At 65.3% G+C, this 15,496-nt stretch overlaps 2 protein-coding genes across 2 annotated transcripts; one reads left to right on the top strand and one right to left on the bottom strand.

The window, feature by feature from the left end:
* Positions 1 to 71: 71 nt before the first annotated feature.
* Positions 72 to 6,448, bottom strand: LOC309661420 (uncharacterized protein; the record flags this gene model as incomplete). Its single annotated transcript, XM_082463126.1, has 2 exons — positions 72 to 3,359; positions 4,769 to 6,448. The coding sequence occupies one exon, from the start codon at positions 6,446 to 6,448 to the stop codon at positions 5,288 to 5,290; it is 1,161 nt and encodes a 386-aa protein (XP_082319252.1). The 3' UTR covers positions 72 to 3,359; positions 4,769 to 5,287.
* NAT8L (N-acetyltransferase 8 like) lies at positions 6,364 to 15,268 on the top strand. The gene is made up of 3 exons (XM_082463125.1): positions 6,364 to 6,822; positions 8,173 to 8,337; positions 10,423 to 15,268. Exons 1-3 carry the CDS (start codon positions 6,447 to 6,449, stop codon positions 10,788 to 10,790), a joined length of 909 nt encoding a protein of 302 aa, XP_082319251.1. The 5' UTR covers positions 6,364 to 6,446; the 3' UTR covers positions 10,791 to 15,268.
* Positions 15,269 to 15,496: the final 228 nt, after the last annotated feature.

Raw genomic sequence — 15,496 nt, 5'->3', positions numbered from 1 at the left:
TTGGGACTCTCTCTGGGCCTAGGTTTCTGCAGCTGTTCCGTGAGGGCTGAGGCCCTCGGGACACCTGTCCCACACCAGTGCCAGAGTTGAGGGTATGCATGTCTGGCCACCCTTGTGGACCTGTACCCACAGGCACGGTGGCCACGGAGAGTCCGCCTTCCAAGGACCTCTTTCCTTGCCTGCCTGCACTGATTTTGAGGCGGGGGGAGGGGGGCGGTGTAGAGGCGGCCTGGTCCCTGGAGCAGCTGCCCCGGCGCCAACCCTCCCCAGGCTCTTCTGCACCGCAGTGAGGATGCCTGTGGTCAGGGTCTCCCTGGCGGTCCAGCTGGTGGACCCCACACGGCAAGGCCACTGTGACCAAGGAGCCTGAGGGTGTCGGGAGAGGGGTGATTGGGCGGCGGGGGAGAGCTCCTCTGGGAAGAGAGGGCTGGGCCCTCCCCCCAGCTTCCACCCTGCCTGCTGGGTCCCTCCTGCGCACCCCTGCCCGGCCCCTGGGCACCAGGAGCTCCTGGCTCAGACACGCATCCACACACGTGTGCGCACAGCACCGGGTGGGAGGCCTCTCTCCCTCCCTCCCTCCCTCCGTTCATTCTGGGAATGTTTTTTAAAGTAAAAATTAATACCTTTTTTTCAAAGTAACACATGCACACTGTAAAAAACATCCAGGAACGCGGCAGGGCTGCCATTGGAAATGACCACTATGGGACACTTGGCCTCTCAAGGGCTTTAGTTCCCTGGTTGTGGCCGCCTCAGTGCAACGTGCCCCCCCTGCCCCACTTCTGCTGTCTCAGGTGGGCGGAGCTGGACACTCCTGGTCCACTGCCTGGAGGACGGCACCAGTTCCCAGCCCAGCCTGGCCTGGCCTGTCTTTGTGATCTGAATGCACGTATCTATTCACACCCTCTGCTCCAGGCCCTTCCCTGCCCCAACGGGCTTCCCAACCCTTGACCTTGACCTCTTCTGTCCTCGGTTCTCTGATGCTGGAACCGCCTGGCGTGCAGGTGCCGATCCAGGTGTCAGGATCACAGTGAACAAACCAGATTCCTACCTTGGCCATGGTGGGAGGCCGAGCTCTAGGTGTCTGGTGGCGAGGAAGCCTGTGAGCTTTACATCTGGCCAGAGAAAGCCCGTGGTGGGGGCTGCTGAAGCCACGGCAGGCCTAGGCCGGCCCTCGGGCCTGGCTGTGAGTGGGGTGCAGTGGCAGGGCTCAGGATCCACCTGTCCTGGGGCCCCAGAAAGGAGCGGAGGGTAGCAGAGGCAGGTGCCTTCCCATTAGGGCACTGCCAGACGGTGCTCACGTCTCATTGGTTGGCCTCTGTCATGTGGCCACTCCTGGCTGCCAGGCAGGCGGGATGCAGCCTGTGTTGCTGGCCTGCGGCCAGATTCACAAACACAGAGGACCAGTGAGCACTTCTCAGTATGAAAAGTACAAATACTTCTAGTATAAGTACTTTTTAGTGTACGCATGTCCCATGCAATATGTGGGACGTACTTAAGTTAAAAATTATGGGTTTATCTAAAATTGAAGTTTAACTGGGCATCCTGTATTTTGTGGGCAGCCATGAACCCTTGCTCGGACTGGGGTTCCTGTTACCATAAATGATGGGGGCAGCCAAGGGTGGCCGTAGAAAGCCTCTTAGGGGAGCTGCCCTCTGGGAGGGAGTAGGGGCACAGCCCAGGTGGACGGGTGTGGAACCACAGGCAGAAGGGCTGGGGACGCTGCTGTGTAGGGTCTACCCAGCAGAGTCAGGCAGGAGGGGCAGGGGGCAGCAGGAGGGCAGGGGGCAGCGTGAGGGACGGAGCCTCCCCGGAGCCCTGGGGGGTCTGGGCAAGTCCACGTCTGTTTGAACGGGACGTTTCTGGCTGCTGGTTGAGGATGGGCTCAGGGTCAGGGGCAGAGTCAGGGCCCGTGGGGATGTGACGCAGCCATCAGAGCTGAAGAGGGCCCGGGGCTGGGTGGTGGCAGCAGGAGCTGCATTGTGAGGAGGAGCTGGATTCCAGTTGTATTTGAAAGTAGAGCCAGTGGGAATTGCGGGTGTGTTTTGAGAGAAAGGGATGAGGGGGTGAGGGGAAGAGGGATGGAGTTAGCAGAGAGGTCCAGGAGGCTACCGGACAGACACACCTGGGGAAGGGGCTGGAGAGAGAAGGCTGGGACACAAGTGCCGGCTGAGAGCCCCGCGGTGAGTGTGGACAGAGGAGCGATGTGCTGAGGGGGCAGGGGGATGAGAGACCCCCGAGGAGATGGGCTCTCATGAGACAGGAAGAGAACTGAGACTGGCCAGGGCTTAGGAAAGAAGTCAGCGTGTCTCATGCTCCTGAGGTCAAGCAAGGCCCAAGGCTGGACCCCTGGATTGGGCAGCCCTGGTCATCGTCAACCTTGACAAGAACAGGGTCGGTTGGGGGCGGGGAAGGCCTGAAGGGGGTTGTCAACTAGAGAAGTAGATAGGAGAGTCAGCACAGGTGACTCTGGCAAAGAGTTTAGCCTTGCGTGTGGTCGAGGCCCATGGCGTTCAGGTTCTGCCTGGAGCTGTCATACTGCTTTCTGGCCGATTGGGTCAAGAGCATATTTCATGCTGGGGATGCATTGTCCTTGGGACAGCGTTTGTTTTCCCTAGAGATTGTGTTTGCCTTATTGTTCCCCTCGTCTGCTTTGATCACATTCTGACATTCTCTGGCAGTCAAGTCATTCCCGTTACGTCCCCTCCCTGGCCCGTGCCCTCCTGCTCCCAGCCAGCTGGGCATTCCCACTGCCCACCTTGCACTCTTCTAGTTTGGAGCCACTGTCTCCTAGATTCCATGCCATCTTCTCCCTGTGGCATCCCTTCAGGTAGCTTCCTAGAAAACAGTGTGGAAAGTAAACTTTCTGAGCTGGCCTGTCTGAAAATACGTTATCTTCTGCTGGCACATTCAACTCATAGCCCCTGCCACCCCAGGGCCTTTGTACATGCTGTCCCCTCTCCATGGGGTTCCCCCTTGGCCTCCACCACCCACCTCACTCTTTAGCCCCTTATCCCAACTTATTTTTCTTTGTCCCAAAGGGATACTGGAGTGTTGATCTCTGTTATTGGTTTATTTCCTGCCCCACCCCACCCCCTGGCTTGTAAAGTGCCAGGAGAACAGAGCTTTGTTCTTTTCAGGGCCCAGTAGAGGGTAGGTACTCACCCAACCTGTGTTGAAGGGAAGGATGGGGGGTGGGTCATAGACTCCTGGTGAGGAGGTGAGCAGCTTGGGTCCAGCGGCCGGCAGCTGCCCGCAGCAGGTGGGTCTCAGGAGCCTCGCTCCCTTCCTGCCCTCAGGAGGCTCTCAGAACTGCAGGTCCACTCAAGGTGCTGCACAGGTTCTAATCAGGAGTTTTTGTCCTTCGGTTGGGGAAATAGTAATGATAATAACCTTTATTTTCTTGTTTCCTCCCCTTCATGTTCTCTTGGAGGAGCTCCTGTTAGCTGCCTCTGATCTGGCCCTGGTTCTTTTTCCTTCCCATCCCCTGGTCCACTCCCTCCTGCACTCCCACCGCCTCTGTCGTCCTTCCCAGTCCCTCTTCCCAGCCCCCCTCGACCTGTGACCCCAGAGGCCCTTTCTGCCCCAGGTCCCTTTCTTCACCTGGGGTGGAGGGCTGTTTTGCTAAATGAACCGGCCTGTGTTGGGCGCCTCCTCCCCGCAGGAGCAGTGGAGGCCCAGGGCGCCCTCTCCACTCCGGCCTCTGGGATCTGGGGACGGTGGTCTCGCTGCTGCGTGAAGGACCCCAGCCACCCCTGTCGGGGACCTGCGGGGCTCTGGCGGTGGTATCAGGCCAGGGAATCTCAGGGTGGTCGGGGCAGCCAAAGCGAGAGGAGTGGGCGGAATTCGGCGGGGCAGGGCGGGGTGGGCATCCCAGCACTGGAAGGACAGACCAGACCCCTGACTTCACCCCCCCACGGTTTTCTGTAAAATGGGCTCCTGACTGCAGCACAGGGCGTGCTTCCCGGCGCTCCCACTCTGCCTGGGTCCCTGAGCACGTGACGCCGCGAGGGGCAGTCCCCTTCCTGGCCTCTAGGTGACCGCAGCCACCTCCCTGGGCCCCAAACTGAGGCTCATCGGCGGGGCTTGGGGCCACCCTGTTGCCTGCACCTCTTCCCACTCAGGCCGCCCCCAACTCGCAGCCCCTTAAAGTCCAGGACCAAGACCTCCAAGAGCTCCCAGGGGGCCATCCCTGGGGCCCAGCCGTGGCCCTTCCAAGCCGAGTCTGGCTCCTCCTCCCCGCCTGGTCCTGGCACTCTCCAGGACCCTCTGGACCAGGGGCTGGACCACTGCCTCAGGGCCTCGGGAGCTCTCAGGGACTTCTGGGGGCTGAAGGGTGAGGTCAGGCCACCTGGACGGGAGGGGGCCCCACAAGGTCAGGCTGAGTGGGACCCCAGGCCCCTCCCTCCGTCTTTGGGCCTGGCTGCTGGGGGTAGAAGAGGGGCAGCCTCCCGCTCAGAGCTGGGGATTAGGTGGGGCGGGTAATAGCCGGCAGAGGCTGTGGCCCTGTAGGGACTGGGCCACTCTGCTCTGAGGGACCCCTTCACACCTGGATCTGGGGTCAGGATGCTGCCCAAGAGCTCCTGGACCGTGGGCCTGGTTCTCTTCCCTCCTGGCCCGCATCAGGGAGCATGATAAGAGTGCCCTCCTGATCCCTGGTCTGGCACTCGAGCCCAGCCTCGCCTTCTTGGAAGCCCCTTGACCCCTCCAGGCCACCAGCTGCCATCACCGCCCCTCCCCCACCCCCCTTCTGGGTGTTTCCTTCTTGGACCCCTTGCATGCTGTCCTCTCTGCTCGGACATGCTTCCTGCCATCCAGCTGGCCATCCTCAGGACGCCTCAGAGCCTGGTCCCGCTGTGCCTGGTCAGTGTCACTCGGCCCCCAGGCAGCACGTGGAGGGGTTTCTGAATGGATGGATGAGTGCCTTTGAGATTTTCCGTGATCCCCCTTGGCTCTCCTGGAAGGTCACAATCCGGGCCCAGACAAATCCTGGCATCTCCGAAGCACAGCGTGGGGGTGACTTCCCAGCTTGGCTGGCCCTCCCCCTACGACTTAGCGCTCGGGTCCGGCCTGTGGCCCAGATCAGCTCCTGGGTCCGGGGTCCTCTCTCTTCTCACTCCGCCTGGGTCCCTCAGCGCGACGCCGCGAGAGGTAGTCCCTTTCCTGTCCTCTAGGTGACCACAGCTGCCTCGCTGGGCCCCAAAGGGGGCTGAGGGTCCTCAGGCCTGGACCCCTAAGCCTCATCTCCACCTGCGCGGGTGTGAACTCAGCTCCAGGCTGCCGTGTGGGGTCACCTGCGGAGAACTGGGTCGACGCGGGGAAGGGGATTCTGAGATGCAGGGGGCTGGGTTCGTAAAGTGCTGGGAGCGGGCCTGGGACTACCTGTCCTCCCGCTTGCACCTTCCCCCTCGCCCCCGGCCCGCAGCTTCAGCGGGTAGGGCTCGCAGGGACCCGGAGCACGCGCCGAGAGCCCCCCCTGCACCTGCACCGAGATCGTGGGGCGCATGCGCGGACCGAGGAGGGCGGGGGCCGAGCCGGGATGGGTCCCGTGGGTCCCGCATCCCCGCGCCGGCGGTGGGGAACTGGTATCCGAGTGGGGCGTGCTGCGCTGCGCGGGGACGCGCTGGGCTGCGGCCGACGTGGACATCAGACCCCTCTCTGACCGCGTCCCCGCGCCTGCAGCCCGTGCGGCCCCGGGCGCAGGTTCCCAGGGGCGCCGGCCGGGGAAAGCCGGGGCGCCCCCTCCCCAGGACCCCGGCCAGGCGCCGCGTTCAGACAAAGGGGCGGGAGATGGAGATGGAGATGCTTCCGTGACAGCGCCCGGCGGCCGAGGAGGAGGAGGAGGAGGACGAGGGCTGCGGGCTCCGGTGGCGCGGCCCCAGGTCCGGGCGCTCACAGGCCCGCGCTGAGCGGCGGCGGCGCAGGGACGCAGGGGCCGGGCGGGAGGCGCCCAACCCGGAGCCCCGCGGAGCGCCCGTTCCGGGCCAGGACCCCGGCCGCACACTCGCTCGCTCTTCCCCGGACACCTCGCGGGGCTCGGCCGCTCCGTCGCGCCCCGGGCCGCCCGCGCCTCCCCCGCCCGGCCGCCGCGAAGCACCCAAGTGTGCCATCGGGCGGGCGCGGAGGCGGTGTCTGCTCCCACCCTCGAGATCACATGGTGACCCTCGGCAGCCAATGCAGTGGACGCTAGGACCCTGCGGGACCCCGGGCGCCGCGACTGCACCGGCGCCGCTGCATTATAAATACTTCTCCAAAATGCGGCGTAGCTCCCTGCGCGCGCCCCGGCCGCCCGCCGCCTCCGCCCCGCGCTCCTGAACAGCCGCCGCCGCTGCCGCCGCCGCTGCCGCCGCCGCCGCGGGTCCGAGGGCGCCGCGCCCTTGCCCTGGGCCCGGGCTGAGCCCGCCCGCAGCCCGGCCCGCGTCCCTGCGCTGCGCTGCCCGGCCGGGTGCATGCATTGTGGGCCTCCCGACATGGTCTGCGAGACGAAGATCGTGGCCGCCGAGGACCATGAGGCGCTGCCGGGGGCCAAGAAGGACGCGCTGCTCGCCGCCGCCGGCGCCATGTGGCCCCCGCTGCCCGCCGCTCCTGGGCCGGCCGCCGCCCCCGCCGCGCCCCCGCCCGCGCCGGGCCCCCAGCCCCTCGGCGGCGCGGGGGGCGCGGAGCCGCCGGAGGGGCGCGGCGTGTACATCCGCGAGATCCGCGCGGCGGAGCAGGAGGCGGCGCGCCGCATCTTCTACGACGGCATCATGGAGCGCATCCCCAACACGGCCTTCCGCGGCCTGCGGCACCACCCGCGCACGCAGCTGCTCTACGCCCTGCTGGCCGGTCAGTGCGCGGGGACCCCGCGGGGACGGCGGGGTCGGGGCCGCGGCCGGCCGGGCGCACCCCCGCCTGCCGCAGTCTGCGCCCGCCCGGCCCTCTGGGGACGCGCGCGGGACTCCCTCCGGCCCGTTCGGCCCCGCCTCGGGCCCGGGCCTCGTCCTGGGACGGAAGCGGACCCCCGACCCCCCTCGTACGCGCGCGGACACGCACCCGCGCGTTCTGCGGAGGCCCGGGGCGAGGTGGCCCCCAGCGCTGGGGCCGGCCCGGGCTCCCGGCCAAGGCGCGCCGGGCGGGGGCGTGGGAACCAGTGCGGGCCGGGTGCAGGGGCTGCGGGCGGGGAACTGGGGTCTCCACCTGCGTCCCCTTCCTGGTCATCCCGGGTGGGGGCGGGGTGACGGCAGGTAGCGACCGCTGCCGAGGCCCCGCGCCTGGCGCGTGGAACTATATATAATCCGCGGGGCGGGGGCGGCTGCCTCGGCGGCTCCGAGCGCTAATTTATGAGGGAAAGACAGCCGGCTCCCTGGGCCTCCGGGGGAGGGTGAGCGCCGAGGAAGCAGAACGAGGGGGCAGTGGGCCCTCACGGTGGGCGGCCCCCACAGGGGCCTTGGGGCTTTGCCCCTTGAGGCTCTGCCGCGGGAGGGTGGTTCTCCCCATTTCAGAGGTGAGGAGCTTGAGGCTGGGGGGTGGGACTTTCCCAAGGTCACGCAGCAGAGGCACTTTCCCTGCAGGCACGTCTGCATCCCGGTAGCCTAGGCTGGAAGCAGCTTCTCCCTGGTCCCTGTCCTCGCAGCACCCAGAGGCTGGCCCAGGGAGGGCTCTTGGCTGGGGCCCTCCTGTTGGAAGGCGGGGCCCCCACTTCCCAAGGGTGGGACGGCCTGCAGGTGAATGGCCAGGCAGCTCTTTGGCACCCTCCCCCGCCCCGCCCCGTGTGGGCCAGGCTGTGGACAAAGCCCCTTCCCCAGCTAGGGGGCCGGGGCGATGGGCAGGGGCCACCCCTCAGTAGCCCTGTCCTGGGCTGTGCCCGCCAGCTATTGAGGGCAGCCTGCCCAGAGGCCGCTGCGGTGCTCAGCATATTAAGAAATCCTATGATGTCAGGTTATAAAGGTAACGCGTCCTACGGTGAGAAGTTTGATAATAGGGAAAAGTAGAAGGGGCAGCTGTAATGTTCTTTGCTTTTCCGGAGAAAACGGGCCTGGCCTATTTGGCATGGTCTCTCCTCTGCGCATGTCCCTAACCGGCTTATTTACCAGGGGGCTGGTGGGCCTGGGTCCGTCTTCCCCGCGCTGGTCTGCGGGGCTGTCCCCACAGGCTCTGCCCCACCGACCACTCACCGGGCGCCACCTCTCCCCGCAGCGCTCTGTTTTGCCCTGACCCGCTCGCTGCTGCTGACGTGCCTGGTGCCAGCAGGGCTGCTGGGCCTGCGCTATTACTACAGCCGGAAGGTGGTCCTCGCCTACCTGGACAGTGCGCTACACACGGACATGGCCGACATTGAGCAGTACTACATGAAGCCCCCTGGTGAGTCCCCGGGGGTCTCTGGACTCCTCCTCCCCCCTGCCCCCTCCTGCCCTCCTCCCCAGCCCTTCCTTCTGGCAGAGCTGCCCCCAGCGCAGCAACCTCGGGGCGGGCCTGGGGCACGGGCTGGGCACAGGTCAGCCTGGGCTGGGGCGCCCCCGTGACCCGAGCCTTCTGGGTGCCCAAGGGCTCTGGCCGCAGGCTGGCAGGCGCTGGGGTTGGCAGGACTATGTCCTCTCCCCTGAGTATGGCCAGGCCTCTGTCCTGTGTCTTCTGAGGGCAGGGCTCTGAGTGGCCTGAGCTGGCCCTGGGCCATGGTGTCCCGGCCCTGCTGTTTGTGCTGCCCTAGTGGTTCATGGGGGGAAGGGGGTCTTTCTCACCTCTCTCCGGTCCTGTTGAGCGTGCCTTGTTGGATCCTGGGCTGGCCTGGAATGCTAGGGCCCTGTGTGGCAGAGGACCACATGGTGGGGAGAGGGCAGAGGTCACTCTGGGGGAATGAGGACCCTAGGAGACCAGGGGTCCCACTTCTGGTGTCTGGGGCACTTAGCAAGCCCAGGGTCTCGCCCCGGCCCTGGCCTTCTGTAGAGGGAGGGGCTGGGACCTGGTCTGGAGCCATTCTTTACTCTCCAGGCCTGCCTTGAGGCAGGGTGGGTCCTGGGAGGCAGGGTCATGATTTTCTGCATGCCTGGAGCTGGGGCGTGAGGGTCTTCCAGTGCAGGAAGGTCCCTGAGGAGAGGGACAGAGTGCGCCTGGTTGGTTAGGGTCTAGCAGCATCCTGGTGAGTGCCAGGGAAGGCAGTGGGGAGAAGAGAGGCAAGGCGTCCCGGAGCAGGGGTGACGCGCTCTGGCCTGGCCAGCTCCTGCGCGCTGGTGGCTGGTCCTTTCCCCGCCCCGAGGCTGCCTGGCTGGCCTTGGGCACCTTTGGTTCTCCTTGACCCTTTCGCAATCCCAAACAAAGCATCTTATCAGCCTCCATGGAGCTCTGGCTTCAGCCTGGCTCCCCCCAGGATGGGAGGGGACAGAAGAGTGAGACCCACCTGGCACCAAAGCCCAGGCCGCAGGAGCAGAAGAGGGGTTGGGGCCCGGCATGGCCCTGCTCTCTTTGGAGTGCAGTGTCCTTGGGTGTCAGATGGGGGCCTGGGTCCTGCTCGCCCCTCCTGAGATGTCTGGTGGGTGTGCAGGAAGATCCCGCAGGGGCAGAGAGGCTGGGCAGCGGCTGGTGGGGCCGTGCTGGACTCGTGGGAGCTGCTCCCACAACGGGGGAACCGAGGCCTGGGGAGGCACGAGGCTCCCAGGACTGTGCTGACCTCTGACCTGGGCCCGGGCAGGTGGGGAGAGCCCGAACTCCCGGACAGTGGGCAGGTCAGCTGGTGGAGGGGGCGGTCAGCTCCTTCCCGAGCTCGGGCCACGTGCCCGGTCTCAGTCTCGGGGTCTGACAGTGAAGGAGACAGGAGACTGCTCGGCAGAGCTGACGGGCTGATGGGGGCCGCGTTGGCAGGTGAGGTAGTGGGGGACCCCCAGGCGTAGGGCGGTAGAGTGAAGAGTTCTTCTGGGTGGGGGTCGGGGGAAGGAGTGTTAGCGGGGGAGGGTTTGGCCGCTGCAGGAGGGAGGCTGGGGCCGGGGCCTGGGGGGTGGCTGGTGGGAGGACATGGCAGTGGAGGCTGGCGTGGCCGTGGGTAGGGCGTGTGCAGGCCGGGCTCCTCGGAGCAGGCACTGCCCCCTGGCCTTGCCTCCTGTAGCCCCTGGGCCTTGGGTCCCCAGAGGAGGTGGCTCTCCCCGTGGCCTGTGCCCTGCAGGCCTCTCTCCTCTGGTCTTCATCTCTCTGTCTCTCTTGCTCCCTCATCTCCCTGAGGTCTTCCCCCTCCTCCTCCTGCCCTGCGTGGGGCTGCGATTGGTCTGGGCCGGGGGTGGGGATGTCTGGCCTGACCACAGGGCTGGCTGCCCAGCCTCAGGCCCAGGGTCAGGGTGGCTCCAGGGCTGCTGTGGGCAGCAGGCAAATTGGGCCTGGCTCCCTCCGCCCAGAGGACTCTGCCGGGGCGGCTGTGTCATGCAGTAGCGCCAGTGGCCCTGACCGCCCCGTTCCCCGCAGGCTCCTGCTTCTGGGTGGCCGTGTTGGATGGCAACGTGGTGGGCATCGTGGCAGCGCGGGCCCACGCGGCGGACAACACGGTGGAGCTGCTGCGCATGTCGGTGGACTCACGCTTCCGTGGCAAGGGCATCGCCAAGGCGCTGGGCCGTAAGGTGCTGGAGTTCGCCCTGGTGCACAACTACTCTGCGGTAGTGTTGGGCACGACAGCCGTCAAGGTGGCCGCCCACAAGCTCTACGAGTCGCTGGGCTTCAGGCACATGGGCTCAAGTGACCGCTACGTGATGCCTGGCATGACCCTCTCGCTGGCCGAGCGCCTCTTCTTCCAGGTCCGCTACCACCGCTACCGCCTGCAGCTGCGCGAGGAGTGACCGCCACCCACCTGCCCGCTGCCCCGCCCACCGCCCCGTCCGCCTGTGCCCTCCTGCCCGCCGCCCGGGCCGCTTTCAGACGCTCACCTTGGCGTTTGTGTTGGGTTTTTCCTTTTTCGGCGCCACACGGTTCTTTGGCTGGTTCTTGGGGGGGTTGCGGGGCCGTTGCTCATCCGTGACACTTGGGGAGGTGGGTTGTTCCCAGCCACGCCCCTTGCCCTCCCCAGTCTGCTGGGGCTGCATCCTGAAGAGTGACAGCGTGGACCACTGCGAGCCCACGCAGCTGCCCGGCCCTGGCGCGAGGGGCCCCTTCCAGCCCACCCCCGGGGTGGGGGCGGGCCCAGCCTTGCCCACCAAGCACAGAGCCTCTGCAGTGAGGCCCCCGCCCAGCAGACCCCTGGCCACCAGCCAGGCGGAGGCTCAGCCATCAGTCCCCAGCAGGCGTGGCCTGCTGCACCGGTCGGCCACTGCCCCACGGGGCGCCGAGCTGGCTGCGGGCCCGCTTTGCTCTGTGCATGCTGAGGATGTGGCCTGGCTGCAGCATGCCGCATGCCCACAGCCTCCCGCCCCCTGCCCTGCCTGGACTGGACCCAGACTGGTGAGCGCCCCCAGCCCCAGCCCAGCCTCTTGGGAGGCCTGACTGTCCACCTTGCTCCTTGCTTCACCCAGTTCAGCTTTGCTTTGACGTCGGATCACCTGTCTTTCCTTTCGGTACCTGCCCCTCCTCTGCCCGGGCTTTGCTGATGGGTGGCATCGTCCAGGTGTGGTTCCCATGGCAACATGTTGTACAGCCGTGGTCAGGGCCCTTCAGGAGAGCAGGGTAGGAGGCAGTCATGGGGTCATCTCTCCCCCGGTGCCAGCTTGATCCTGGTGGCCTCCCCCAGACCTCCCTGAGGACCTCCTGCCTTGCGGCTGACGGGCTCTGTCCTGTGAATCTTACCAACCCAGGCTGCTGCCTGCACCACCGAGCCCGCAGCTTCTCCCAGCCTGAAGCCGACCTATTTTTTAATAAGTTATTTAGACAGAATAGCACTCTGCATGACTTTAATTCTTGGGACAAAACGGTAGTTTATACCTTAACACACACACACACACACACACACACACACACACACACACACACACACACACACCTGTGTGGTCTAGAATGCACTATTTCTGGCCCAGTTTGGTGGGGGTGGGTGGCCGGGTGGGTGGAGGGTTTCAGTTTGGAATCTGGAGGGAGACCCTGACTTAACATAATTTCCCCCCAAAGAGCATTCCCGCTTTGTGAGGAGGCTCCGGGCCACCCCTGTCGGGCTCTCGTGCTGCAGGACGGAGGGCAGGATGGGAGCAAGTTCCTGGCAGCCTCCCATGCAGGAGTTCACCGTGGGCTCGGGGGGACCTGTGCCTCCACCCTCTCCTTCTTGAGGTCTCAGGCAGCGGCCTTTGGGTGGGGGCGTGGCCCAGAGGGGGAGAGGAAGGTGGTGGTTGGCAGTGCCCGCATGTCCAGCTGTAAGCCCGGACCTCGCCTGGTGGCAGGAGGGCAGAGATGCCCGCCAAGACCCCCTAATTTGGGGATTTGGGGGAGGGGAAAGTGGCAGGCGTCGCGGGCCACTGAGCTGGGTCCCACGTGCGGGACCGTGGAGGGAGCATTCTTAAAGAGGCGCTTTGGAAATAAGCAGACGGACGGAACAAGCCTAGTTTCCTGAGGGGCCTTTTGTGCTGTCAGCAACCGAGATATTTGCAGAACATTGTACAGACCCCGTGCTCCCCTGTACATTTCTCCCTGGTGGCGCCCGGTCCCTACTTGGGGATGGGAATTTTGTAGACTGTACAGAAATCGGCACCCTATTTTCTTGCAGCTCTCAGATTTTGTTAATCTGGATTATACAGACAGACGTAAAGTGTTTTAGCAAAATGGAAAACAAACAGTTGTGCCTTTTTCCTCTTTCTGTTTGGTTCGGTGTCGGCTTGGGGTGGCCTTAGTTGGCATGGGGCGAGTTGGGGCTGCAGCTGGCCTGAGGCCTGGCCGGGTGGGAAGGGCAGGTGGGGGCCCGTGAAGTCCGCGTGGTGGGTCGTGTCTTGTCAGGTGTCAGGTGGTGGCAGTGGGACGCTGCCAGCTTCCTCTGATCCTGTGCCTTTGGACCTCCCGTCCCTGGTGTGGGGCACGTGGGTGGGGCCGTGGGAGCCCCCCGGGGCTGCCCATGTCTGTTGGCATTGACCAAAGTGCCTCGCTGGTGTTGCTTCTGGCAGTGGTGTGGCCCCTCCCGTCCTGCTGGTGTCTGTCGACGCTGCGTCCTCCCCACGCCCCAGTCGGTGGCCCAGAGGGTGGTGGGTGCTGGCTGGGCCCTTGACCTTTCCTTATGCCCTCTTGTTGCTGCCAGGAGAGATGCCAGGAGGGGTGTGGCAGGGTGGCCATGTGTCTGGAACTCTGCTGTCCAGCTGCTGCCTGGCCCCTGAGGTGGGCAGAGGCACCTGTGTGCCCCAGGCTGGGTGCATGCTGAGCCCAGGTCAGGACCCTTGCCCGGCCAGCGTGCGGCTCCTGGGCTCCTGAGGACCACGGGGGGCAGGTCTCCCGTCCTTCCCCCAGCCTGGGAGCTAACTGCTCCACAAACATGCACTGAGATGTGAATTTTATACCTTTGTAGAAATTCTGATGTTACTTCTTCTACCTCTGTGAAGCGTTCTCCTGGGGTCCTGCCCAGTGATGTGTCTGGGCAGCTTCTCTGCACTGGGTGGCCCTGGGCCCCCTCCCCTCCCTGCTGGCCCCTGGGCCTCCCCCGACTGGAAAGCCAGCCCTGGGCCCGGCACCCGTGCTCAGGGGTCGGGCTTCCAGGGCTTCTGTTGTCTGTTTCTGGAGCGGAAAGTGGAAGGCAGAGCGCTCAGGATGTCTTCGTTAGGTGAGCCTGGAACACAGGCCCGATGGGCACGTCCAGGCAGTGGGATCCAGGGCAGCTGAAGGCTCCAGCACCTCTGGATGGCCCAGTGCCACCAGGGTCCTGGCATGTGGCTGGCGGGCCGTCCCAGGGGTAGTGCCCCCTGCGCAGGTATGGGCTCTTCAGACAGCTGGCCCCCGAGGGTGGGCAGCCAGGGTGGGTGGTGTGCGTGTGTTGGGGCCAGCCAGGTGGCCCGGCCCCAGGAAGGGCCGTGGCAGCGTCTCCCACCTGGTACCTCCATCGTGTCCGGCCTGGCCTCCCCCTGCTGCCCTTGGGTGGAGTGGGGGAGGGCCTGGGGGCAGAAGGCTTGGGCTGGGAGGCCCCATGGTCCTGGGGCGGCCCCCACCCTGCTCTGGGTGTCCTTTCTCAGGTGGCCCCTCTGGCGTCGGGCAAGTGCTTGGGAGGCTCTCTGGGCCACAGGGCCTGGCTGTGGCCTCTGGGAGGCATGTTGACACTGTGGGTGCGGCTCTCTGCCCGTCCTCGTCCTCGGGCGCTGGGCGCACCCCTGGGGCCGCCTTCCTGTCAGTGTCTGGGGGACGGCTGGACGGTGGCCCCCAGGCCTTGGGAGCCTGCTGCCTCTCCCTGGCCGTGTCCTCCCTGTTCCTGCTGCTCCTGTGTCTGTTTGAAGCCGCTTCTGTGAATCCTTTTGGCCACAGGCTGTGTACCTGTGCTGGTGGCCCTCTGGCCGAGGCTTTTGGGTTCGAGTTCTGGGCTGGGTGTGGGGCAGATCCTGGACTGTGTTTGCTCCATGGTGCCGAGGACAGGCTTTCAGTGATGGCGTGAGGTCCACTGACAAGTGGGCTGCCCGGGGTCAGGGAGGGGGAGCCCCAAGCTACTGTTGTTGGATGTGGTTTTTTAACAGCAATAATTAGCCGCTTTGGAGAAGAGGTGTGCCTGTGTGTGTGCATGTGTGCCTGTGGGTACGTGCACACGTGTGTGCCTCTGCGTGTGTGCGTGTGTGTGTGCAGGGAGGGAGCCTGATGGCCAAGGGCCCGCTCTGGCTGGGAAGGGGAGGCCGGGAGGTGCTCGGCGGTGCGGCTGGCCTGAGGCCTCGTTCACGCTCCTTCTCCGGACCCAGCGGACCTTGAATCTAGCGCTCCTTCCTCCCTGGCCAAGGGTGCTGGACGGCCTGTGTGAAGGGGGGTGATCAGGATGGGCTTTTGCCCAGCTCTCTGGCCATGTGGGGAGGGTGGCAAGGGCAGTGACACTCAGCCAGACTGGCCGAGATCAGATTTGTTTGACCCCAGCTGCCATGGACGCGGTGTCCTTGGGCAGGCAGAGCCCAGAACGTGTCATGGTGGCTGGTTTCACTTACTGTGTTTACCGTTTGTGAGCCCAGGACTGTGGCGTCTGTCCTGACACCCCAGGATGTACCAAACAGCCCCCGAGAGGGCCCGGAGCGGCCGTGCACTGCGTCCAGAGGAGACAGGCTGCAGGGCTGGGGAGAGGGTCCCAGGCTTCCTGTGCGTGTGTGAGCGACGGGAGGGGCCGGGAGCAGTGTCCCTCCGCCTGCCCAGCCCCCAATGCTGCTGTTTTTCAATAAAACCAGAGTTGATGGAACCGGGCTCCATGCTTTCTTGAGGTGTCGTCTGTGCGACGCTGGGCCAGGAAGGGCTGCTTTCCTGGAGATGCTGGGCCCCTCCTCCCGGAGGCCGGAGCAGGTGCCTGGGTGACCTGTGGGCTGAGAGGCCCCCGTTTCTGTGTCAGCAGCCCCGGCCGGGCTCTCCTGCGGGCCTGGGGGTCTGCCCTTCTGTTTGACGCCTCCTTGGAGCAGGTCGACTCTGAAGG

Source organism: Balaenoptera physalus (genome assembly GCF_965194825.1).
Source record: "Balaenoptera physalus genome assembly, chromosome: 5".
In the NCBI taxonomy this organism is placed as follows: Eukaryota; Metazoa; Chordata; class Mammalia; order Artiodactyla; family Balaenopteridae; genus Balaenoptera; species Balaenoptera physalus.
This window is presented reverse-complemented; position numbering and strand designations above follow the sequence as displayed.

What these genes read in the sequence shown, in the direction of transcription:
- NAT8L (XM_082463125.1), top strand. Translation starts at nt 6,447, where the DNA reads ATGCATTGTGGGCCTCCCGACATGGTCTGCGAGACGAAGATCGTGGCC. An exon ending in GCTCTACGCCCTGCTGGCCG is followed by an intron (nt 6,823 to 8,172) that starts GTCAGTGCGCGG and finishes CTCTCCCCGCAG; the next exon opens with CGCTCTGTTTTGCCCTGACC. An exon ending in GTACTACATGAAGCCCCCTG is followed by an intron (nt 8,338 to 10,422) that starts GTGAGTCCCCGG and finishes CGTTCCCCGCAG; the next exon opens with GCTCCTGCTTCTGGGTGGCC.